Source organism: Danio rerio, chromosome 10 (genome assembly GCF_052040795.2).
Source record: "Danio rerio strain M-AB ecotype USA chromosome 10, GRCz13ab, whole genome shotgun sequence".
In the NCBI taxonomy this organism is placed as follows: domain Eukaryota; kingdom Metazoa; phylum Chordata; class Actinopteri; order Cypriniformes; family Danionidae; genus Danio; species Danio rerio.
The window spans coordinates 25,410,152-25,437,649 of record NC_141030.1 but is presented as its reverse complement, the minus strand read 5'-3'; the positions used below and the strand labels follow the sequence as shown (position 1 = coordinate 25,437,649).

Below are 27,498 nucleotides of genomic sequence, written 5' to 3'. Positions count from 1 at the left end.
GAATATTCAATCATAATCAAATAATATTAAAGAAAACAAAATAACTTTATTAATGTCAGATAAAACGAGGATAAATATATTAATATTCTAAACCACCTCATACTTAAATTGGAGTCAGAAATGAGTTACGTTTAAAGTAAATCAACATTGTGCACTGGAAAGACCGAACATGCAGTGAACCTTTATCCACCAGTGGACACCGTCATTGGACCAACTGGCTGGACCCTACAACTTTCATTTTGAAACCCTTACTAAATAATCACATTATAAACATTTGTTTATACTTGTGTTGGTAAATGTTAAAATACTTTTCCTTTTCAGTCCAAGCTGGCTAAACAGTTGAATATGAACAATCATTAAGATTATTATATTATATTATATTATATTATATTACATTATATTATATTATATTATATTATATTATATTATATTATATTATATTATATTCATTATTTCCTCTGTATTAGAGGTAGCCCACGAATAAACACTGTCATCCTATCTTTGAAAGGATTCTGGGATGCTGAACACTAAACAAAGCCTATTTATGCTTGGTTCTATTAGATTTGCTTTCAATAAGAATACATTTCAAATGAGGACACTGCATTATGTTTCTACCTAAATCATTTAATGATGCCAGTTAAACAAGTTCAGAAAATAATCAATAATCTACTTTATACCATTCTGAGGCATGATTTATCTTAGTTTTAGCTAAGATAGTTTAGATTGGTAGGCTGTAATTGCAAATCCTTTACAATTTTACATATTGTCACCTAGGTGGTGATAATGTATACATTTTTGTCTCTAACAAAACAACTCATTCAGATTGTGTCATGTCTATGATTGTCCCAATAAGTCTAAATGTTACCTGAGCATGTAATTATTATTTCAACCAACAGATGGGGCTGTGACCCTTTTCTGAAGAAGTAGTTGATTTAGTCCACCATAAGGCATTCTGAATTAAGGCAACTTTTTTTGGGGTTAATTATTGTGATATCCCGATTGTAACAGAGAAATACTGTAGACTGTATTAGCCTGTAAAACTGTAAGGAGATATCTCTGTAGATGGATGGCATTTCATGTCACCTTTTTTTTCAGAATCAGAAAGAGCTTTATTGCCAGGTATGTTCGCACATACGAGGAATTTGTTTTCGTGACAGCTTCTACAGTGCAACGGAATTACAGAGACAGGACAATAAATCGATAATAAATAAAAAAGCGGTGAGTAGAAAGCAAATATACAAATAGACAAGTGTATGTAGAGCTAAATTACTATATACAACATTATATGTGCAACTGTTATGTGCAAATTGGCATGTAAAGTGTGCTGTTAAATAAGTGTATATGTGTATAAAAGTGGATGGCAAGTAGTGATGTTGGTTCCACAATTATTATTATCAAGTGTTCATGAGATGGATTGCCTGAGGGAAGGCAGCCTTATAATCTTATAATCTCAGCAATATCACCTGTTTTATTATCACTTTAGACATTACGCTAGAGAATAATTTAAACACTAGCTCTGATGTGACGTTGGTGAATTAGTAACGGCTTCTACTGTTCTGACGTCAGCTGCAGATGTGAATAAATGGTGGAAGAAAGTAGTTTCTAATACAAGTGGGTTTTTAGACTCTTCGTGTTTCTTTTTTATATACACGATTATGCTGTCGAACTGTTGTATAAACGCGATATCACTCTTGTAGCATTGCAATATGGCTGTATATCAGCATTTATCTTGAGGTAAATCAAACTCACAACATAACTCATACATAATTGGTGAGTGAATTTCATGTCATCTCTTTAATCTTACTCTGGCACCAAAGAATGCTTTGGAAAAACGTTTATAAAAAGTAAAGTATGTACATTACCCCTATACTGTAGAGAGAGAACCTAACAAAACTGTTAGAATAGCATCACTTTACTAAACAGACAAAATGTATCTTGCATATCAAAAAAAAAAAAAAGGTAAAGCAACAAATTATTCAGCAAATACAAACGAATGAAGATTATCACACAGCAGAATAATATTATTAGAATAATGTGTATTTTTCACCAAATATAGTATGAGCGAACAAAATCTCTTTCATTTTGAAGTTCTATTGTTCAGTCCGACAATATTTAATAGTCATTGATCAGTCATATAGTTGTTTTGATGATGCTGTCATTGTCCCTGCAGTGTAAGATGAGTTCTAGTGGGCCAGTGAGCCTTTAATGACTTTAATGGTACCTAAAGCTATGAATGTCTTTCTTCTGGAAGTGTTGAAATCTCCCCTTTTCCCACATCTACAGAGCAACTGTCCACATGCCTGACGGAAATCCCTGTTTAAGGCTGGATAAAGGATGGGATTCAGCGCAGAGTTGAGGTATCCCAACCAAAGAACAATGGAGTGGGTCAGTTTGTTTGGGTGAATCGCCCACATTCCCATGTATGTGAAGTAGGTGAAATAGGGGAACCAGCAAATGATGAAAGCACCAAGCACTGCAGCGAGGGTCACTGTGGCTTTATGTTCCCGTGCAGTGGCAGCTGCATTTGCAACCTGTGCAGATGATGGAGTGGCTGCCCGAATACGCCGCACCTAAAAGTGAGACATGAAAAGAGAGAAAAGAGAAATCACAGGGATGCAATGAGATGTTTGCTAAGATATTTATGAAATGATGCAAATCTGCGCAGTTGCAATCTGAGCTGCATGTAATGTTTTTTAATGTGCACACCTAACCCCACCCCTAACCCTACCCCTCACAGTAGCTGTACACTTCCATCCACCTATTTTTTGCGCATTTTCGAAAAAAAAAAAAAAGGTTGATGAAAACAACAAGATGCGCATCAATTTAAAAAATGCAAATAAAAAAACATGCGCATAAATGAGTACGATAAACTTTTTATTTGATAAGATGCACATAAACTACAGTATGATGGAAACAGTATGTGGATTAAAAAAGTCAGGAGGAATCAGGAAGTGACAATTTTGTTCTATTTGACTCGTTGGATGGAAACGCTGCTTTATTTGCACATCTTTTATGTGATAATCCAGTTTTGCGCATAAAATTAATTCACATTTTTAGATAAATCATAGAGTGACATCAATAGCTCCACTGAGTGCATTGAGTGCACATACTATTGGAGATGAAGAATAAAAAAACTTTTTTTTTTAAATGTTATACTTTATAGTATTTTATAGCATACTCAATTTTATGACTAATTCATTGTAACTATTAACTAAAAATATTTTTTATTTAAAACATTATTTCAACAAATAGATTAAATTGTTCTGATATATCAAATAATATCTTTAATTATTTAATATTGATATACTGTACAGTAAAATGTTTATTAATTATATAGACAGTGACTATGTGATATTTGTAAAAAAAAAAAAAAAAAATATATATATATATATATATATTATTTCATTATTTAATTCATTTCCTTTTTGGCTTAGTCCCTTTATTAATCCTGGGTCGCCACAGGTTATTTTTTATTGCTTTTAACATGAAATAACTGAACATAAACAAAAAAGGGCTGAGAAAAATTCTTGTTGTAGTATACAATTCCAGATGACACTTAGAGGTTTTAGCATCTGAACTCTTCAACTGTAGGTTTATTGTAGTTTGTACTTTTCTATCTTCTGCTTTCGTTTTAGATTTAGTTACTAACGTTTTCATGGTTGCTATTTTTGTGTTTTTCAAATTCACATTGAAATTTGAATAATTTTGGATGATTTCTGTTAGAGTTTTAGGTTAAACGAAATCAAAATCAGAAAAAAATATGTTAACTAGAAAACTAGATGAAATCAAAAGTATAGTTATTTGTATGTTGTTTGTTATTTATTAGATGTTTTAATTCTTCTCCATGTTTTCATGTCTTATTTATCATGTATGTTTCCACGTTCTGGTTTGCATTAAACATATTTGAAATCATTTTTTTTGTTTCATAGATATATTATATAACAACAACAGCAACAACAACAACAATAATAATAATGACAATAATAATAATATTAATAATTATAATTATAATAATAATAATAAATCATTTAAAATGAAAGCCAGCCCATCGCACAAGAGAAGTATTATGAGCCAAATCACTTTATGTATGCAAAGTGTTTTTTTAGAAAGTAGCTCTGAACATCATGTCATTCACTGAAGTACAGATTAAGTAAATAAGTACCTGTTCCCGTGCAACACAGAATATGCGATGGTACATTCCACACATGACCAGCAGAGGGAGGTAGAAGATTCCAAACGCTTTCAGCAGCACATAATTATTATTCCACTCGTAGCGGCAGGTCCTGCCTTCCTCTCCCTCATCCCACATGCTCCAGTCCAGATTCTGCACTCTGAAGTCCGGTGAGTTCCAGCCTAGGTTTATAGACACAAAGGACACCGCTAGAGAGCACGTCCAGATCGCAGTCAGAGCGATCGCCACCCGTCGAGGTGTGACCCTCCTGGGATAGAAGAGCGGGTTAGAAATGGCAAGGTAGCGGTCAACACTAATGGCCAGTAGAGTCAGGATCGAAGCACTGCTCAGCATTACATCCATAGAGATGTAGATATTGCAGAAAACACCCCCAAGAGGCCACTTTCCATTGCGCAGTTCCAGCATGGCAGAAAGTGGCAGTACTAGCAAACCTAGAAGTAGGTCTGTCACGGCCAGGGATAGTATAAAACAGCTACTAAGCTGGTGCAGACGGCGACTGGTGGCCACGGCCATACAAACCAGTATGTTTCCACAAATGGTCAGTGCGATGAAGGCCACCAGAACCACCCAGCACAGGGCTCTGATTGTCATTGTTATTAGTTTTCGAAATAGGAAAGCTTGGAAATGTTTGTAGTACTGCGTGACAGTAATATCCAAACTAGTTTATTTAGGACTCCATGCGTCAACTCATTTTCTCACGCATTTACTCTCGGATGCTATAAAATGCCATAATAGTAACATTCATGCTGAATCAGCCCAGGGTCATTCCTACAAGAAAAAAAAATATGGTTACAGAAAAATCAAGAAGGCCTATGAGTAGTTTGTTTATTTATATATATATATATATATATATATATATATATATATATATATATATATATATATATATATATATATATATATACATATAAACATACATACATACATACATATATATATATATATATATATATATATATATATATATATATATATATATATATATATATATATATATATATTAGGGCTGTAACGATACACCAAACCCACGATTCGATTCGTATCACGATTTTTGACCCACGATTCGATTCGTATCACGATTTTTTTTTTCGTGTGGGGTGGGGAAAAATATTTTTAAAACTATTTTTTATTAAATAAAATTATATCATTTTTGTTTTCTTTGTAACAAAATACTTTTGAAAAACCAAACAGAACTAAACTCCATAGTGTAGATGGTTCAAGCATGTTAAAAATAATTTTTCAATCAAGTTCTCTTACATAGAAAAAGTAAATTAAATGGCTACTAGGGATGCTCATTTTGGTTAATTTTGCTAACAGACAACCGCCGCTCATTAATCGGTTATTAACGGTTAACTGGTCAGATTACTATTAATTTTATATTAAACTAATTGACGTGTCTATTTTGTGTCGGACACATTAAATATTGCATTTGAAAATAGGCTACTGATTTATTTTTATATGCTAATAACAGAACAGAACAACAGAGCATCTTCACGCACCTGCAGTGTTTAGCACAGAAGAGCAGAATAATCTAAATAAAATAAATAAAATAAATAGGACTGCCCTAAATTATTTTCATTTAAATAATTAATTTATATTACAAAACGAAAATACTGACTGATTCTTTTTAACAACCGGCATAGGATGTTTTTTTTCCAATCATGTTTTTTCTTCCGTCAAATAAAAATTGCAGACTTCCTCAAATTGCCCGCTCCACGGAAAATATGCATTTATTTAATGTCCCGCTGTTATTATTATAATAACAAAACCTTTTACATTGTAATAAAAATCATTATTTTAAAGAATATGTCCTGATGGTTTCCTCTCTCTCCCTCGCGGTTCAAGTGCGCGTGCTGCGTGATGAAAAGACAACAACACGCGCGCATATGTAGACTTTTTGTAAACAGTTTTGTTGTTTAAATATGCTATTGCATTAATGTGCATACATGCTTTATAAGCCGAAAACAAGGCGCATCTCGCTGCCTTTATGTTGACAAGGAAAAAAGAAGAGAAGAAGCGCGGTCCTCTTATGAAACGACTGAATCAGCTGGGTATCGATTGTTCATAAGTGTTGCTGTCTGTGTTGTTACAATTGTAATATTTAATAATATTATGATATTCAAGATTTGTATATTCATACAGCTCTGGATAACTTAAGCGATTAGACCTTCAGAGCAGCATTATGCGTCCTGAAGTAAAGCGAAACGGCTATAAACTCCAGCAAGATAGAGTGATTATAACCAGAGTCATATACCTTTATCTATAAATAAAGTATTACTATAGAAACTGTGTTCATCTTAACTGAAAGCTTCGTCCTGTTTCCTGGCATCGCACATCGCGCTGTCAGTCAGCACGTAACGTTAACTCTCAAAGGTTCAAACAGAAAGCGCACAGCAAGGTTACAGAAAAGTTTCCTCTGCAGAGGAGTCGGGGCATCTGGTGAACGCCCATCCCTCTCTGCGCAGCCACATTAACAACAATGCCTTGACAGCACTGGCAATGTTTCTGCCGTTGTCTGTTGTCAAGAGGGGTTAAGTTGGTTTTGTTTTTGATATTCCTGACACATTCAGACAGTCCCTTACTAAGAGCTCTGTGCGAGCTCTCCAGGTTAAACGCTAATTGCGAGGGCTTAAACGGAGCAGTGCTCGTAATGTCGAGCGGAAAAAAGTGTTTCCTCACGTTCTTCTTCAACCAGCTCAACTTTTGCAGGCACGCGTGACGTTATTGGAAAGGTAGTCACGGGGTGTGTCGCGATTCTCCCTTATCACACCGCGACACAGGATCGTAGATCTGAGTGTCGCGATTTCGATTTTATATCGTGTATCGTTACAGCCCTAATATATATATATATATATATATATATATATATATTTATATATATATATATATATATATACACACACACACACACACATACAGGAATGGGCAAAAATACATTGAAATGTACAAAAAAAAACAACGACAAATGCCTAATTTTTAGGTGTATAAAAATAAACTACAAAATACAGCAGCCACCAATGTATCAAAATAAAATGCTGTGTTTTAGTATTTTTTAAATACTACAAAATACTTTTATTAGCATGAACCTTTGAAAACCTTCCATGGCCTATTCGGTCAATCCTTTTACTGTTAAACTGGAAGTAAACAATACTTGATAGCTACAGATATTCTTTGAGCAGCTTTTAGTAGATTCTCTGCCATTTTGTTCCCCTTTATTCTTACTCTACATGAGTAGATATCTATCCATTTTTTTACTTGTTTCTTTTTTGTTAATTTAGTATATTTATTGTACAGATTTTATACAAAAGCCCTTTAAACATCATATGCATAGAGCATATGATGTTTAAATATAGTTCAGTATATCTGTTGATTAAGTTTCCACCCATTTGTGTGGCCAGTAATTAAATAGTAAGTTGATATAATCTCTGTATAATGATTATTCAACCTATTAAAAGTCTTATATTTTAAAAGGGTGTTATACTGTATGAAGTGTTACATTTTTTTATAAATTAAAAAAAAGTTCAAGGAGTTTTTCTTAAATCCAGTTCACTCTTTAATAGGCATACTTAATATATATGATTTCTGTCAACTACAAAACTTCCGTTTTAGTTTCCTTGTGTAATTCCCATACAATTTCTTCAATGTACATAACATAAAAACATAACATCTCAAAATTACTAAAAATGCAGTTATCAATTTTTGCAAATAAACTCTTCATATATATCCTGCTGATGACGTATATCCAGAGTCAGGTGTTTTTGCTAGTCATTATAGACTGAATTGCTGCATTATTAAATATTAGTATACATTGTCCCACTTTGAAATCTTTAGGCAGACACATTTCCTCCTCATTAGGTATACTACTGGAAATTTAAACAGCCAGTGAAGTATTGGAGGTATTGCCATCATGTGATGCATAATCTCCTTCCATACTCCAATCAAGAAGCGTTTGCTTCCGTCTTTGTCTGCTGCAATATTATTTTGGTCAAAAATAGCATATAACAAACTCTGCTTTGACAAATAAAAGGAATATCATAGACTTTTTTGTCAGAAGTTATCACTCATTGTTAAAATGAATTTACCGTTGGTGCATTTTATTAATGAATAGTGATTTCCTCTGTTCAGGTAAAATTAAATCCCAACAACTAATGATTATAGGGCAGATTATTGCATGAAGATGTATTTCCTCACACAGTTTCATGCCCAATGCTCTGTTATCATCTCACAACATATAATTTGTAAATAAATACATTGTATTTTATACCAAATAACCATCTCTACACTAAAAAAAAAAAAGGTTTTTGTTGCTTGTTCAAACTACTTATTTAAAATGGGCTGAAATTTCAGAATAGAAACAAGCAAGTTAACTTAATTGGTTTGTGTTTAGACAACGTGAATGAATTGTGTGGACCCGCATTTTTTACAGTGCATATGTATTGCAGTTTCTTTAATTTCTTAGTTTAATTTCCTAACTGTCACTTTATGTTCAATAGCTGATGTATTAAAATTTGGTTAGATTGACCTGTTTAAATAAAAATGAACAAATTTTTAGTGTTACTATCTGAATATTTCACATAAGTAAGAGCCAATGGATTATCATTTTAAAGAAGTGCAGATCTGCAGAATTAGCCATTTTTATACTACCGTATGCCTTGGTTGGCTTATTCTCTGTCATTCATATTTTCAAACCTACGTGTTAGCACAGAGAAATGTTAATGAATGCGCTTGTCTGATATTCTGTGGTATTATGTCTTCTGGAAGGTCACCAAAAAAAAAAATGTAATGCAAATTTGAATCTAAATCAAATGCAAATTTAATGCAAAACTTCGGCCCCTGTTTACCGCAAGGACAAAAAAGCCACAGCTCTACAAGATCTCAGAGAATCAGATATCTCTTTTATTTGTAGCTTCTTCTTTGAAGTGGTTGGCTGCACGGATGTTTATTTGTTTTCTTTTATTTTACATTCAAAGCTGCGTTAGCTCTTGCTGAAAAACATTGTTGAAAATAAGTAGGAGATGGTAGTGGACTAAACAGACACTTGTATAGGGAGGAAAAATATATATAAGTACATTTATGTTTTGCTATCAGAAAGTTATGTTTTGGTTAGTAGAAAGTTATGTTAGGCAACAGAAGCATGCATATTCAAAGGCACAGGAAAAAGTAGCAGACTCTTAAATGCAGACAGTTTGACCATTATGGCAATTCAAGGTAGAAACGCTGTGTTTTGTAATTTTAATAAAATAACAATGTTAGAATGAAATATAGACACTTTAATGGTTCAAGAATTCCTTTTAAGGTTGTATGTGTTTGTTTCCACGATCCACGGGGTTTGTTGCATGGCTTTCTCCGAGATATTGTCCGGGCTACCAATACAAGCTGTTTATGTTCAGCAAGCATTTTTGTCGAGAGAGCTCTACGAGCATTGGAGAATGGTGGACTTTGTCTTTTTTCAGTTGAGTTTGTTAGTATTCAGACATATCAACACGCTGCTGCATTCACACATTTTTAAAATCTTCCAGATTACCAGCAGGGTTTATGGTGAAATTAGATAGGCCAGGAGACTTGCTGCACTGCTATCCACTGTGTCTGCATTTAGACCAGAGGATTCAGGAGGAGATAAGTCCTCCTTATTTAGTGTTTATATAAACATGTTTATCTTTATAATGATATAACAAATTGTAGTTACGTGTAGCCTGTATATTATATGAAATTACGAATAACCTATCGTACAAGTTGCATATGTATTTCCCCTGCTCTGCCAGCCACGCCCACTCCTCCCTCTGCTCGCAGCACTTCACGCCCATCTCAGAGCATTTTTTAAAAAAATTCTGAGGAAGACTTGAACTGAAAGAGGGGGGTTTCATGACCCTTTAAAGTCACCATGAACCGGAAGTTGCTACCATGAATATTTTCATATCGTGACGCAAATTGTTTCTAAAGAAACAGAATATTAAATGAGCGAACAGTGGGCGTGTTTTTTTAACTGCGAGTTGAATGGATGTAGTAAAGTAGGCATTTCAATAAAGATGGGGAAAAGGGTTTGGAAAGAGTTACAGACTTTTCCTTCTTAGCATTGCTGTTTGTTGTCAAAATTGACAGTTGAAGCAGCATAATTAAATATGTCAGCCACACCCATTTGCTAAGATAAATGTAATCTGATAATTTAACTGAAAACAAACAGGATGTGCATTTTCAGATTTCAGGTAAAGATTAGAAGGGCAAACATTTTTTTAAATGACATGCACAGATGAATTGTTCACCACAAAATTAGCAATGTGAGCTACAAAATCATATGACTAGTTTTGATTTCTTGAGGACTTTACGGAAAGGTCAGATTTTAGACAAATGTATTAAATTACACTATTTAAAATGGTCAAAATGACTATACATCAGTTAAACCTTTAGGTTCAGATTTAAAATGACCAGATTCAAATGTTTTTGTTTTTTTGGTAATTACAAAATTACCATCCCAGGTTTCAGTTCAGTTCAGATTGCAGCATTTACACTTATATAAATGAACCACACTAACAGAGCAATTGTCATGTTTTTATTAAAGTGAGCCTGGCATGTGTAAACAAACCCTAAAAAGTTTACTGCAGAAGTTTGAGGAAATTAAATTTAGCCAATGACAATGTCAAAGCAATATATTAAGATATTAAGACACCATAAATTACTACTGCATTTTTACAGTCTTGAAAAATAAAAATAGTTCAAATTTGATTGTAAGGGATGCGAGGCTAATGATAAGACCATATCAGTGTGCTTTTGTGCATGTGCATATTTCATTTGCCATCATCCTGTATTTAAGACTGTTATCTCAAGCCCCTTTTAACCATTTGTTTGTTTCCACAGGGTTGTATTTACCCAATATGCAGGTTCATTTTACACCTTTATGGAGGAGGTCTGAAAAAAAGCAGATTGGCTGGAATGCTCATAAACATAAATGCAGGTGAGAAACGGCTAATAGCAACCACACAATTAAGGCACTTTCATTCAGCATTCTCTGCGGTGTAGAAACATGAGCTGAAATACGTTTCCATGACAAAATTCCAAGCTCACCATGTTTGCCCTGTGTCCTATTAGAGCTGCTTTGCTTTAGCTTTTTTGAACAGCATGAACATTAACTGTTCAGACGGCTCCATTACATTGCATGAGTCCTGTTTTCCACCTCTGCTGAGCGAGAATCACATGCTCTGCTTCTTTCACATGCACAGAAATGTGTGTTCATGCATTACATATTCACGCAGTGAATCATGCTCAAATAAATGAAGAGTTTAAGGGTGCAAGTATGAGGTTGATGACAATATTGTCGCCTCGGTTAACAGTGAATCAAACAGTTGGAGTGGCAATTAGCAGCACAGAGTCTGCACTCCATGGGCTGTCAATCTAAACAGCCACCAAAATTTTGAACTAACTATCTACAAAATAAATATCTTAAGTAAAAATACTGAATATTCATTGCTTGAAGCGTGATCAGAAGTTATAGCCTTCTACTTGCAGACGTTTTCTAAGTGTGTGGTCTCACCTCAAACAAACAAAAGATAATGATAACTCATTCGTCTTTAAACAAATGTTGAAAACTCATAATTCTTTGTACGTACCACCCGGCTACCATAGTCAATGTTTAGCTTCTTTGCTTGGAATGAAAAATAAATGACCAGACCGCAGTCTGCAGATTTTCCAAAATGTAGCACTTAACAAACATCTATATTTTATAACTCGCTTATGTTAAGCATAATTGCTTTGCTTATGTGATTCACGATAACAGACAGTACACACATTTGTTACTGAATGTGCCTATTATTTAGTTCTGGTCTTTTAAACTTGATATAAGATATATAGCTTCATATTCATATTGTTATTATTTTAACCCTTATTTTACCAGAAAAGACACGTTGAGAATTTAAAAAATCTCTTTTACAAGAATGTCCTGGCCAAGATTAGGCAGTATACGTCACATGGGTCTTCCAGACAACCATCAAAAAACAATTGACAGTTAATAAGAATCACATATTGACAAACAAACTATTCAAAATATCTACAAGCCTGTGTTTCAATTCCTAAATCATTTATACTCTTTTTAAAACATTTAGTGAAATCAATCTTTTAAACTTTGTTTGTAAATATCCTGTAATAAATAAATAAATGAGTAAATAAATAAATACATATCCTGTGACCGCAGTGCCATAGCTTAGTACAGTTTTTTTTTTTACAAATATAATTCTGAAGATGTGATGGAAGTAAATCCAATATAGATTTCTAAACAAGATATGCCAATGCTTGAGCCTACAAATGGACAAAGCAGACCAACCATTCCTAGTATTCGACACACAATGATGAGTGAGGGATTTAAAATTAGTTTTAAATCTTAGTGCACCATTGTACATCATCTAATGCATGCAGACTCTGAGACAAAGCATGCAGATAAAGTCACCATAGTCCAATATTGACAGAAACGTTGCATCAACCTGGTTCTTTTTAACATCCAAAGAAAGTTTTTTTTATTCTAAAATAGAAGCCTAAAATCACTTTTCATTTTTTCACCAATTGCTGAATGTGAGAACTAAAAGAGAGAGTATATCATCAATTAAAATTCCAGTTCTTTGTTTTGAATTTGAAAATAACATAAGTTTTGTTTTATCTGCATTTAAAACTAGTTTTAACTAAAATAAATTATGTTGAAGTACATTAAAAGCAATCTGTAATTGAGAAAGGGCCAGATTGGGTGTAGATGCAGCTGTGTAGGACTGTATCATCAGCATAATAATGAAAATTTGCATTTTTGATATTTTGATCAATGTTAATAATATATATCACAAAAGAAGCCCCAGTATTGAACTCTAAAAAACTATATATTTCCACAAATAATAAGTGACAAATATTAATGTTTGCAACACTGAATATAATAGAGCCCAAAAATTTGCATATTCAAATTACAGAAGCTCATGTGATGCTAATGATTGGATAAAGATACTGAACATTCTGCTTTATTGGGGTAATAGTAATAATAATGTTTTAATATATATCCAAACCAAAAAAAAAAAGGATTAATTTTCACACAATTTCATTCAATAACTCATTTTACATACCATTTCTGGATTGTGTATTATGATACTGCAAAAATGTATAAAAAACACACACACACATGTTTCTACCCCAAGGTAAAACTTCCTACAAAAAAAGCATTGAAAAGTTTAAAGGTAACTCACATTCTGCAGGTGCATTATGGCTGTGAAGTAGAAACTCCAGATTCCTGCATGAGCTGATGTTCACCACACTGAAACTGTTTGCGTTTGTGTGCCTTTCAGTGTGTGTGTCTTTTTTTCTTCTCTTGGTCCCCTTCCTTATTTTCACACCTCTATTTCCCTTCCGGTGTCTCCCTCTTTTTCTGTCAGACTTAATATTTATAATCTATTAGGAATTTAACACTGTTATCTTATCACTGTACTACACAGACTTCTCTTTTTCTCACGGGACAATATGCTACTGTTTTAGACAAATATGAGGCATACAATATGAATAAATAAAGAGTTTTATTGATAATAAATTAATTTTAAATATACATTTCTTAATAATAATTTTTGTTTGCTGATTTTCAGAAAACATTTAAGATGTTGAATGATATTTAAACATTACTGGGTTTGACAAACAATATCTAGCTCCTGACAATACGCTGAAGTTTTATGAAGTAAAAATTTCAGTCTGTGCAAGAAAATGAACATTATTAGCAAAATGATTAAGTTTAATTTGCCTTAATGCTGGATATGTCCCTTTAACAGATTGCATCATTTTTGCATAAAAAGCATATCTAAAGTTTAGACTAAAAATTAAATAACAAAAACAGTTTTAGTAAAAATATCTAATGCAATAGAGCATTTTATGAAGAAATTAAATCTCTTCCAGCCTTGTTGCAAGTTTTGCATAGACACTTGAACCCTTTCTATTCCTTTTTTTAGACTGAAACAATACGATTAAGCAGTTATTACAATTTGCATATAAATGTGAGGTATCATAATTAAATATTATGATAATCGCATTTCAGTAATTCTATTTTATAATTTGTGTCCATTGTAAAAGATCTAAGAACTCGCTTTATTTTCTGCACAGTGCTGCAGCAGTTTTATAGGGCAACAATAGCAGAAACGTGAAGGCACAATGCAGGCCTGCTGTTGAATTGTTGAATTTACACTGTTTACACTTACAGGCTGCTTACGCACATGGTGTGTTTTAATCAAAGCGATAAGGTTCCATGAAGGATCATTCTTATTTATTAATTATTAGTTGATAAGGTGTTTGACATGAGCCTGGATGACTGACAGCCTGATGGTTATTTGTTGTCCTGTGCTTTAGTCTTATCTGTGTAATTAAGGATCATGCAGGGTAGACTGATAAGAACATACAATATGCGGCTCTTTATTAAAGGCATGGACACACTGACAATTTTCCAGCCTTAAATGTTAATGACACTTGACCAGGAATCAAAAGAGAGAAATTATCATCTGTCTACTTTATTGTCCTAGTACTTATATGTATAGTGAATTAGTGATGATTATTTGAATAAACCACATTTTATATATATATATATATATATATATATATATATATATATATATATATATATATATATATATATATATATATATATATATATATATATATATATATATATAAAAATATATTTTTTAATTTATTTATTTTATTTATATTTATATTTTTTCTGCTATGTCAAATGATTAGTACAAAATGTTATGCTTAAATTTGGAAACCTTTATTGGTTGCACTTTATAACTATATGCCGTTATACACTCTGCAACTACATATCTATAGATCTCATTAGAATTGAATTGGATTAGATTTGAGGATGCTTGAATAATGTAAGTTGAAATGTAGTCTATTAAGTAGCTTAGTGTTAACAGAAAAGGGACCTACTGTAAAGTGTTTATAATATTACACACAGCGAAATGATAAATATTTTACAGTGTTTTAACGATTTAAGCTAATTTCTAGTATAAATTTCATTTTTACTTTACAAAGCATTAATATTATTTTATGCACCTGGACAATATGCATAATAGTAAATGCAGAAAAATAAAAGCAAAATTGTGGTGAACATTTAGTAAATTGTACATTATTAGTTAATAAAATTTATATTAATTTTGTTGATAGAGGTTAAAAACATGCAACAACAAAAGCACAACGTTGGCCAGAAAACTGACCACAGCAAACCTTAGAGAAGCATCTTGCATCATCCATTGTAACACTCATAATGGTCCCACTTTATATTAACTTACCTTACCTAGTACTTTTATTTAAGTCTATCATTTTATACAATGCTTTCTTTATGTTTTTACTTTGTATATTATATATTGTATATATATTGTATATTACTTTGTATACTTATATTTGATCCATGTAATTACATAGTTAATTAATTTCTGTAATTACATATATAATTATACCATTGACCCATCCCTTTAACGCATGCTTAAACCTAACTATACCATCAAACTTGTATCCCACCTCAGTAGCACCATAAATATTTTGGAATACCATATAAACACAAAATGTTGAGGTTACACTTCATTTTAAGGTGACATAGTTGCAGTTTAATCAAACTACAGAGCAATGCTAAATAATCACATGTACTTACTATATGGTTGGGGTTAGAATGTGGATAAGGTTTAGGGTGGAGTTACATGCACTTACGCATAATTCATTTTAAATAGTGCACTGCAAAACCCAAAAAGCTAAGGCAACTCAAACCATTTGAGCTTAAAAAAACTAATCTATATGAGTACTGTGAACTTATTCCATTTAAGATGAAGTAATGAGCTACTTAATTAACTCATTACCTTCAACACTGAGTTTAAAACTTTTCAAATGAGTAGAATTACCTTCAGTCAATTTTTCAGTCAACTACACTTGTTTTATTTAATAATGTTAACTGTTGGGTTTTACAGTGTAAGTGCATTAAATATCTAGTAGTTAAAGCCACTTAATGATTGTGTTGAGCCTGAATCAGACACAGAAAAAACTAATGTCTACAAAAAAACTGTTTACAAAAATGTGAACATGGCCATAAACAGGCAGTTCTGGCTGAAGTAGAGGGTTTCAAAGCAACTTCTTTAAAACACTGTCAGACTAGCCTACCACAAAAACTGAACCAGTCAATTTAAATGATGAGGATGCTCTCTCATTGCCTTATCAGCCTGCACAATATATAGTTTTATTAGCTTATCGTATATTATCATCACTAAACATAAAAGGTATGTGTTGGACAAAAGATTAGCCAAGGCCAAACTTGGTACATCAACAGTGCTAACTTTTCCTTTGGGTAATACTTAATTGAACGATATCAATGATCTCTACACTTTTTGATTACTTGTTATTACTTAGGCAGTCAGACTTGTATTTGTAGATCTATACAACATGCAATGGCTTTCAGCAGGTTGCAGAAGACCTTCAGTCAGTGTACAGAGAAATATCTGACAATATGCTGAAAGAGCAAGCGGCTTCTATCGCATCTGAAAACAAATGGTACTCGGCAAATGACTGCGTTTGCAACTAATGATTCGAGTTTCAGCATCTGTGTTGTAGGGGTTTGTGTTGGTTTGAAGGACGTTTCCTGTCAGCAGGATTATTTTCGCTCTGTGCCTCTTCTGGGCCAATTAACAGGGATTCAAAATATCTTCTGGTGCTTAGATCCTGTCTATGTATATCATTCTCATCTGAGCATGTGTGTGCGTGCGCACAAATAGGCCAGAAGGAGCCTCTACTCTATGCTTGTCATTAACCAGCCCAAACACGACCAGTGACGTCTCTGCACTAAGCTGGATGTCAAGGGTCTACAGTCACGTCTGTTCTCTGATCTTCCTGTCCAGAGTCACCTAGCAACTCCAGACCTCCATGACCCCTTGTACTGCTCAAAGAGTGGACTGAAAAGATGAACAGCTGAATCGAGATGATATTAAGACTGAGCAAACAGTGAGACGCGCTCGTTGACTCAATAGCAAGTCTCTCCTGGCTGTTGTTTGTTTTTCCGCCTATACGGAATATTCCGAGTAAATAAATTAAAGGCTTTTAACGAAGGTGAGAGAGTTTATTCCTGGCTAATGTACCTGAAGACTCTTTTTTTATGTGATAGAAGCCTTTATTGAGACACATTCTTTTGTATCTGGAGTCTTGTTAAAGAGAACCAACGTTTTTCTCAGTTCAAGTAAAGCTTCTGTCAAAAAAAATTCTTGTTTGGAGGTGATGTGTGTCATATTTTTTTCTTTTTTTAATTAAAATACTTCTCCCATTTCAGCTTAATGTGCAGAGACACATTATAAATAAGCCATCTGTAAGTTGCTTTCTCCCAAAAATGTAAACGCTGCAGTTTTGTGGTTCTTTCTGCATTGCTCATTTGTTTGTGCAGGCAGACACAGCAACATTGCTCAAACAATGCTGTCCAAATGATGTCTGAAAGACAGAAAATGTGTGTGCGAAACACACTTTTTGTTTCTATTCAGTTTGGTGCTGCTAATGATGAAAAAATAGCACAATGCATCTTTTATGTTTGGTAAATCACAGGTTTAGAAAGAGAATTGCTGGACTGTGAGGCACTTTATATTAATTAGCTAAATTGTCTGTAATTTCATGTAGGATAGATTAGATTCACTTAATCAATTAGAATCAGAACTCCTATGCAGAATAAAATAGAAATGTTATAAAGTGACTAGAATATAAATTAAATATATTTACATTTATTTTATAATTAGTTTCTAATAAGTACGATTTTTGTTGTTGTTGTATTTTTAATTGGAAGTTCATGCTCAAAATGGTTGCATTTATTTTATCAGTAAGGCTGAAAGCACAATAATAATATTATTATTAAATATTATTGCAGTTTCTATTAATATAATTAAATTGGTAAAACTTTACAATAAGGTTCATTAGTTAATGCATTTACTAACATGAACTAATCATGAACAACACATGTACAGCATTTATTAATCATAATTGAACATTTACTAATGCATTATTAACATCCAGTTCATGCTTGTTAACATTAGTTAATGCACCATGAGTTAACATGAACTAACAATGAACTACTGTATTTTCATTAACTAACGTTAACTAACATGAACAAATACAGTAGTAAATGTATTGTTTATTATTTGTTCATGTTAGTAAATGCATTAATTAACATTAACTAATGAACCTTATTGTAAAGTGTGACCATTGAAGGATTTTGTTATATTAGAATGTTTTATAATTATGATCAAATATTATCTTATATAAAGTGTTGAATGATACCTATAATTATTTAAATATAGATATAGCTCTCTGCAACTCTCACATGGTTGCCGACTGAAGCTAAGAAGGGCTGCATCTGGTCAGTAGCGATATGGGAGACCACATGGGAAAGCTAGGTTCCTTCCAGAAGTGGTGAGACCAGCTGGGGGCGATCAGTCTGCGGTCTGTGTGAGTCTCAGTAAATTGATAGCGACTCTATACTTCTCAGTGAGCGCCATCTTTTGGATAAGATGTTAAACCGAGGTCCTGACTCTCTGTGGTCATTAAAAATCAAAGGATGTCCCTAGAAAAAGAGTTGGAGTTTAACCCTGGTATCCTGGCCAAATTTGCCCACTGGCCTCAGTCCATCATGGCCTCCTAACCATCCCCATTTCATAATTGGCTCATCACTCATCCTTTCCACCAATTTGCTTGTGTGTGGTGTGTAGTGTGGTGCAATATGACTGCCGTTGCGTCATCCAGGTGGATGTTTAACACTGGTGGTGGATGAGGAGATTCCCCAAAAGAATATGTAAAGCGATTTGAGTATCCAGAAAGGTTATTTTTAATTATTATCATCATTATTAATTAAATATTGCTTTGATGGCTGAATGTTCTAGTCTTCAGTATCGTGGTAATTCTTCAGAAATGATTGATTTGTTATTTAGGAAAATGTTTGTACTATATTATCTTATAAAAAGTGCTGAAAACAGTTGAAACAGTTACTCTATGGTTTGTTGATGAATATTAAGTTCAAAAGAAAAAAAAAACTTGATTTAAAATACCTTTATTTGAAATATCCTTATTTTTTCATATAAAGTCACTGCTGCTATGTCTCAGCTCGAATTGTCTTAAACGTCAAGACACTGAGACAGATCCTTATGTTGTTCAGTGCTAAACTGGTGAGCAGTCCCAGCTGCAGTGTTGAACTGATTACCTACTGGGATTCTCTGCATTATCCTGTCCACTGTTTCATTTTTGTGAACAATCAGCTTTATTTTGGCAACTTGAATGACTTTGTAACATTGTAGAGATTCAATACTCACAGATGTGAATGCCTTACTTTTCTTGTAGTGGTTAAAGGGCTCATCTCATATTAGGTCAATACATGATGAATAGTACTAAAGTTTATTCTTCCTAAGTTCATTTCAACCTTTAAACCCTAAAACTTTTAACAAATCTAAATAATTAAACAAAGCAATCTATGTCATTCTGACGTGTTTCCAAAAAACAGCAGGAGTTTAAAAGTCTTGTACAGGGGCAAAGCAGTGGTACAGCAGGAGTGTGATTTCATTGGCTCCTCAGCTGTTGATTCATCTTCACGTCTTCACAACTTTGGCACCAAAAGTACAACCTCTCCGGAAACAGCTTGGAGCCGTGAGCACTAAGCTATCATCATCCCCTCTGCCTGTCAGGATATCTCCTTGAATATTTCAAGATATTTAGAGCAGCAAAATTAGCAAGCTTACTGATTTCAGGTCAGCCCCTTCATCGAGACGATTGTGTGTTTACGGATGCATTTTGGTGCTATACAGTAACTCTGTAAGTGTGTGTGTTTGTGTATGTGTGTGTGCATCTAAGTAGTAACTTAGTGCATAAACTGTGGCCCTTCACTGGATTCTGTCCAATCACATTTTCATCCTATAAAAACAGACCATATATTTCCAAAGACACATGTGCAGACCCCCCGAAGAAACCCACCGGGAGAAGGACGCATCCTTGCATCCTACAAAAATACACGCTCCCCTGGGAGGGTCAGCCATCACGCAATGTCTTCAGCCGCCTCCATCTGACTTACAGAGGCATGTGTGCTTTCTTTTTTAGGAAAAGTAAGAGGAAGGGGCTGCTCTACTTTTCTGGATTAGTTTTGAGAGAGAGAGAAAGAGAGAATTTGTTACATTTTTTATGCATTAACGTATGTATATGTATGAATGCATTTTTTCTTTGACTCTAAGGATCCGAAATAATGTATTGTAACATGTTTAAATTAAATAATAATCAGAACAAATGAACTTATTAGAATTATTCCTGATAAGATGCACCATTGAAGATTGGAGAAAATGCTTGTTGTTGGACATTTGAGAATGGCTTGCTGGCAGCTAGCTTTCTGCAACTCTTACATAATAATTCATGAAAAATGAATTATTACATTGTTGCCCACTGAAGCTAAACAGGATTGCATCCGGTCAGTACCTGGATGAGAGACTACATAGGAAAGTTAGATTGCTGCTGGAGTGGTGTTAGTGAGACCAGCAGGGAGCGCTCAACCTGCAGTCTATGTGGATCCTAATGCCCTAGTATATTGATGGAGACTCTAAACTGCTGAGTAAATTATGTCTTTTGGACATTAAATCGTGGTCTTGCCACTCTGTTGTCATTAAATGTGACAAAAAGTTGGTGAAAAAAGAGTAGTTTGAAAAAGAGTAGGTGTTAACCTCGGCATCCTGGCCAAATTTGCCCACTGGCCTCTGTGCATCAAGGCCTCCTAACCATCCCCATATCCTAATTGCTACATCACCTCCACCAGTCAGCTGGTGTGTGGTGTGTAGTCTGGCTCAATATGGCTGCCATCGCATCATCCAGGTGGATGCTGCACACTGTTGGTGGATGAGGAGACTCTCCCTAAAAATGTGTAAAGCACTTTGAGTGTCCAAAAAAGCGCTATATAAATTTAAGGAATTATTATTATTCATTCATTCATTTTCTTTTCGGCTTAGTCCCTTTATTAATCCGGGGTCACCACAGCGGAATGAACTGCCCACTTACACAGCATATGTTTTACGCAGCGGATGCCCTTCCAGCTTCAACCCATCTCTGGGAAACATCCATTTACACTCATTCACACTCATACACTACGGACAATTTAGCTTACTCAATTCCCCTATAGCCATCTTTGGACTGTGGGGGAAACCAGAGCACCCGGAGGAAACCCATGCCAACACGGGGAAAACATTCAAACTGCACACAGAAATACCATCTGACCTAGCTGAAGCTCAAACCAGAGAGCTTCTTGCTGTGAGGCGACAGCACTACCTACTGCACCACCGCGTGGCCATTATTATTATTATTATTATTATCATAATTTTTGCAAAAATGTAAAGCCTGTTTCCGCCACTGGACGAACAAACAAGCAAACAAGTAAATGTATGAATGGGCAACTTTTTAGCAAATTAGTACCCACAAATTGAACTTCATTAACCAATGGTCTATCAACAAACAATGTTTGAATAATTGAGGTTGTACATTTTAAAAGAAAAAAAAGCCAATTTCACAACTACAAAACTTTAGTAAATGTACTGGTAATTTTCTGCATGTTTTTTTTAAGACAACTCAAAATTGGGGGGCAACTCAGAACTCTAAATTAACTCATTTAAAAGAAAACCAAATTCGTAAAATGTAAACTTACAGTTGTGATTAAAAATATCTGCAAGAGAAAAGTTCTCAAGTTTGTACAGTATATTCATTCATTAATTTTCCTTCAGCTTAGTCTCTTTATTCATCAGGGGTCACCGCAGCGGAATGAACCGGCAAATTTTCCAGCATATGTTTTACACAGTGGAAGTCCTTCCCAGAATGGGGAAACACCAATACACTCTACATTCACACACATGCACTACGTTGAATGTAATACAATTACATTACAATTAAAAACAATTTAGTTTATTCAATTCACCTATACCTTATGTCTTTGGACTGTGGAAGGAAACCAGAGCACCCAGAGGAAACCCACGCAAACTGGGGAGAACATGTACATTCCACATAGAAATGCCAATTGACCCATTCGGGACTCGAACCAGCGAGCTTCTTGCTGTAAGATGACAGTGCTAACCACTGAGTCACCGTGCCACCCTGTACAGTATATGCTTGTGTGTAAATATGTTCTGTGGCAGAACATATTGTTCTATTGTTTTATATTTATGCTTTTTGAATTTTTTATGCGGTCCAAGGTTACACAAGTCACTTCCTTCATATACATATATATACGTATATATACGTATATATATATATATATATATATATATATATATATATATATATATATATATATATATATATATATATATATATATATATACGTATATATATATATATATATATATATATATATATATATATATATATATATATATATATATATATATATATATATATATATATATATACAGTATATATATATATATATATATATATATATATATATATATATATATACATACACATATATATACATACACATATACATATATATACATATATATATATATATATATATATATATATATATATATATATATATATATATATATATGAGAGAGAAAGAGAGAGAGAGAGGATTCATGTTTACCTGTGTGGTCCACACATCACTGCACATATTTTGCCTAACAGACCAAAAAGCAGAAACACACCATCTGAGCCATTTGGAAAACGTGGGCTTGAGTTCAGCCCACTGTTTCCATGAGTAATTTTGACTTTTTTAAAGCCCCTGCTCTAATAATTCAAAGAAATTAACAAGTTTCTGTTGATCTTTTTTTAAAGATATAATAATAATAATTAAATTGATTTAATCAATAATAATAATAATACATCTTAATCATATATTCCACAATAATTCAAAGCAAAATTATGCAAAAAAATAAATTTGTCAAATTATTGGGAAAATTGGGAAATACTTTTTTTCTTAAATGGTCATTAAATTTAACTTGCACACATTTTGGCCCAACTCAAACTGTATGTTTTAAAGCAAATAAGTTAAATTTATATATATATATATATATATATATATATATATATATATATATATATATATATATATATATATATATATATATATATATATATATATATATATATATATATATCTTTATAGATGACCTTTATCATTTATTATTATCATTTTAGAGTTTTCCCTTGCATATTGACAAATTACAACTGTATTGTTGTATTTTATAGCAAATCAGGTAAATATGTATTATGTATGCATTAAATCAGTGTTTTTCAAAGTGGAGGTGGCAAACAATGAAGGATGGTTGTTTTTTTTTTTTTACTTTTAGAATTACCATATTTTAATTATAACCTACAGAAGATAAAAAAAGTTTTTAACTTGTGTTATATTTAATATAGAGGCGAGGCAGTGGCGCAGTAGGTGCTGTCGCCTCACAGCAAGAAGGTCGCTGGGTCACTGGTTCGAACCTTGGCTCAGTTGGCGTTTCTGTGTGGAGTTTGCATGTTCTCCCTGCGTTCGCGTGGGTTTCCTCCGGGTGCTCCGGTTTCCCCCACAGTCCAAAGACATGCGGTACAGGTGAATTGGGTAGGCTAAATTGTCCGTAGTGTGTGAATGTGTGTGTGGATGTTTCCCAGAGATGGGTTGCGGCTGGAAGGGGATCCGCTGCGTAAAAACTTGCTGGATACGTTGGCGGTTCATTCCGCTGTGGCGACCCCGGAATAATAAAGGGACTAAGCCGACATGAAAATGAATGAATGAATATATTTAATATATATACTTCATATTAAATATTTACATAAAAAAACAACAACATTCAAATTAAAAGCCATCAGCCATTCAATTTTCTTTCCATTGGATTGCGACCCCTTGGGCTATTACACTAGATTAACATCACATCAATATCATTAGTTGCAGAATATTGATTTTATTTCACAATGTTAAACTTTGACATCTCTATAGCACTCACATGCATTCAAAATAAAACCCAAGACTGAACAAGGAGGATGATCTCCCAGTGGGGGTCTACAAAATTAAACCAGTCTTGTGCTGTAAACATTGTGCCCACCATTTTCATTAAGTGAGGTTAATATTAAATTAAACAAATGAATAATGACTATAAAAATGATATAGTTGATAGACTGTTTCACTTTTTTATGTTGTCAACATGCTCCTGTTTATATAGTTCCTATTGGTGTGTGTGCACTATTGTGTGCAATATTTGTATGTTAATAACCTCCTCTGAGCATACAGTAGTGGGGGTCATGAGTCACTGAAGTTGTTAATTTAGGGGTCGCTGGCTGAAACCAGAACAAACCATCGTTATACAATAACTTGCCGAATTACCCTAACCTGCCTAGTAAACCTAATCAACCTAAGCCTTTAAATGCCACTTTAAGCTGTATAGAGGTGTCTTGAAAAATATGTAGTCTAATATTATTTACTGTCATCACTGCAAAGATAAAATAAATCAGTTATTAGAGATGAGTTATTAAAACTATTATGATTAGAAATGTGTTGAAAAAATCTTCCTTCAATTAAACAGAAATTGGGGAAAAAATAAATGGGGTCTAATAATAATTTAGGGGCTAATAATTCTGATTTCAACTGTATGTAAATGTTTGAATTGGTGTTAGAACTTTTTATTCACTTAAAAAATTACCAGTAGCATGAACTTTAAATTAGTCAATTATTTTAAGTAAATGCTATTCATTTTAAATTACCATACACTTCTTTAATCTCCTTGACAGTGTATGGGTTTAGACATGTTCTTATCTTGGTAAACTGGTAACCATTTTCTAAAAGCAGTTCTTGAGGCAAATGCCGCATGGTATCTTATTGCTGACAAACAGCATACAGCATCATGAAAGTGACCTCATCTTGCTGACAAACACACATGCACTAATGCCAGATATGCTTAGTAATGCTGCCCTTTCTGTTTTGTTTTGTTCCAGAGCAACTGGCCTGTAGGAGTGCATTACAATGGCTAAAGGTATTGAACTTGGTCTCTCTCTGTCTCTGGGAAGAGGGCTGGCTGTGAGGTCCACTTGCTCTTTGGCTTAGAGAGAGAAGCTGTAGAGAGAAGCTGACATTTGGGCCTCCTTTCACATTATACACACTACAGAGACTTTTTCCCCCTCATTTTCTTAGATACTATGTTAAGGCAGAATGTAGTCCAAAATAGTGCATAGCCCCTGGCAACAGCTTATTAATCAAAGGAAGCTAGCAGGGCATGGATATAGTACTGGATTGGAGTGTGATTCTGCATATAAAGCCATGAGTGTGTCGGGCAGCCAAACATTTCTTTAATTCATCATAGGTTCTTCATGCTTCGTCACGCTCTTCTTACATGTCATTGTTCGACTCTTAAGAAAGCCTGTTAGACCACAGATTGTTTAGGGCTTTGGAGACTTGAAGCATGCACTCACTTCCCAATGGAAAAGCCTCAACGCAGAGCTGATTACTGTCAGACCAACTGCCTGCCTCTCCTCATTGTGATACTGAAAGAAATACTGAAGAAAGCTAAAAAATAAATAACCATTGACTTCCATAGTAGGAAAAAATAGTATGGAAGTCAATGGTTAAAGTTTTCCATCTAATAGTGAGTATATTTCAATTGTGGGTGAACTATTCTTTTAAATGTGATGTAATTTACAGCAATTGCCATTTATTCTGGAAGTCAGATTAAAGCAATACAGTAATGTTTTCAAGCCAGGGTCATTTGCGATATGTGCCCAGGACTACATCTTTGAGAGTAAAGAAATACATACCCAGTGCTCCTGTATGTGTGCTCGCTGTGTTTGTAAATTCCATTTCTTGTAAATCCAACAGAGGCTGCTGTGTACATCTCTGCTGATCTCAACATTCTTCTCATGCGGGTCCGTGAGAGTAGCTGGTCAGCCTGTTGTCATGCATAATATATCAGCTTGCTATTGACTGACTTACCCACCACCTTCCTTAAACCCAACCGATAGTGTTTTTAAAAGCAAAGTAAAAGAGAAAAGTCATCATGGCAGCAAGATTTCACACTGCTTTTTCATTTTAGGAGGCTTTTTTGTTTACTGCTTTTTCTGTTGTTTCGTTTTACCTGGTTACAAGAACCGTTCTTCACTGGACTCAAACCCCAATCCGCTAGGCTCAGCCTCTCAAGTCCCTTTGCATTCGTTTTACATACAAAATGCAGCCTATAGCCCCTTTCACACAGTGATACGGGTAAATATTCAGAAAATTTCCAGAACGACTTTACCAGTAAGTTTTGTAAAATGCTGTTCAGACAGGCACGGACGTTCCAGAACTTTTCCGGAAGAGACCATTTTCACATCCATTCTAAAATACTGGTAAATTCTGACATCATTAAGCAGAAATAAGCTCTAAACAGCTGCGCTTGTATTTGTAAACATAGAAGTGGTACTTACTATTCATGCAGCTGCTTTTGTCTCAGAGACATCCAAAGGCAGAAGCGCGAACTGCAGCTAAATGTTTACACAGTTGACTACATTACAAATTCTGTGGATGTATAAGTATTGTGAACAACTTCAATAAAAACATTTGGAGGAACGCTTTCGCATGTCGAAATGTACATAATATATGTGTGTGCTGGTGCTCACCGTAGCAACTGAAGCAGAGCTTGAAGGTAAACAAACATCGGTTTATCATAAGCATTTTATCGATAATTTTTTACACAGTTGGCATTAAGAAGGAACATAGAAACTTCCTTTGACTAATTTCTATTAGCTAAATGTGTCTGGAAAAATATTCAAAGGCTTTTATTGTCATAAACAGCCCAGATGTGAATGCATCTGAATGTTCTGATTGGCTGGAGTTAGACGTCTCATGTCAGCACGTTCTAAATGTGAACATGCTCATTCCGGCAATTTTTCTTTTACATTCACACAGCTCAGCTTTCCAGCAAATTACTAGTAATGTTGCAACTTCTTTTTCTGGAAAATTGCCGGAACAAATTTACCGGTATTTTCAAAAAGGGTCTGTTCACACATGATCCCTTTCCAGAAAATTTACGGTTATTTTCCAGAAAGGTCTGTATGTGTAAAGGGGGCCATTGTGTACCCCTGGGCACAAATTTCTTGGTTCTCAAAAATTTTGCTCTGGGCACATGTTGCCAAATATGTTTGCTTCTTTTAGTTTTAGGAAATAAAGTCCAAAACTCCTGCTCATGTTTCACAGTGGTGGAATATATCAAAGTGGACTGATTTCTGTATTTATATTCTGTATTCCATATTTATTGATTACAATAATTCATCATTAAAACACCATTAAATCAACACTGTAAGCATACTGTTTTATCATG

The 27,498-nt window shown here is 34.0% G+C and overlaps 2 protein-coding genes and 1 long non-coding RNA gene across 4 annotated transcripts in view; 1 reads left to right on the top strand and 2 right to left on the bottom strand.

Moving 5' to 3' along the window:
- The window catches only part of fbxw11b (F-box and WD repeat domain containing 11b), a 649,789-nt gene that overhangs the window by 194,132 nt on the left and 428,159 nt on the right, over positions 1-27,498 (bottom strand). The window lies entirely within an intron of this gene.
- On the bottom strand, positions 1,780-13,491 carry hrh2b (histamine receptor H2b). The gene is given in 3 exon segments (NM_001109738.1): positions 1,780-2,570; positions 4,163-4,960; positions 13,402-13,491. Coding segments are annotated over 2 exon segments (1,008 nt in total). The 5' UTR covers positions 4,784-4,960; positions 13,402-13,491; the 3' UTR covers positions 1,780-2,183.
- Positions 4,283-27,498, top strand: part of LOC137490376 (uncharacterized) — a 60,685-nt gene continuing 37,469 nt past the window's right edge. Inside the window, exons 1-3 of one of the 2 annotated variants that reach the window (XR_015501095.1) lie at positions 4,283-4,341; positions 11,045-11,141; positions 25,145-25,182. This is a non-coding gene — a long non-coding RNA (uncharacterized LOC137490376). Of the gene's footprint in view, positions 4,342-11,044; positions 11,142-25,144; positions 27,158-27,498 lie in introns of those variants that run through there. The other variant, XR_015501094.1, reaches the window with a different exon arrangement.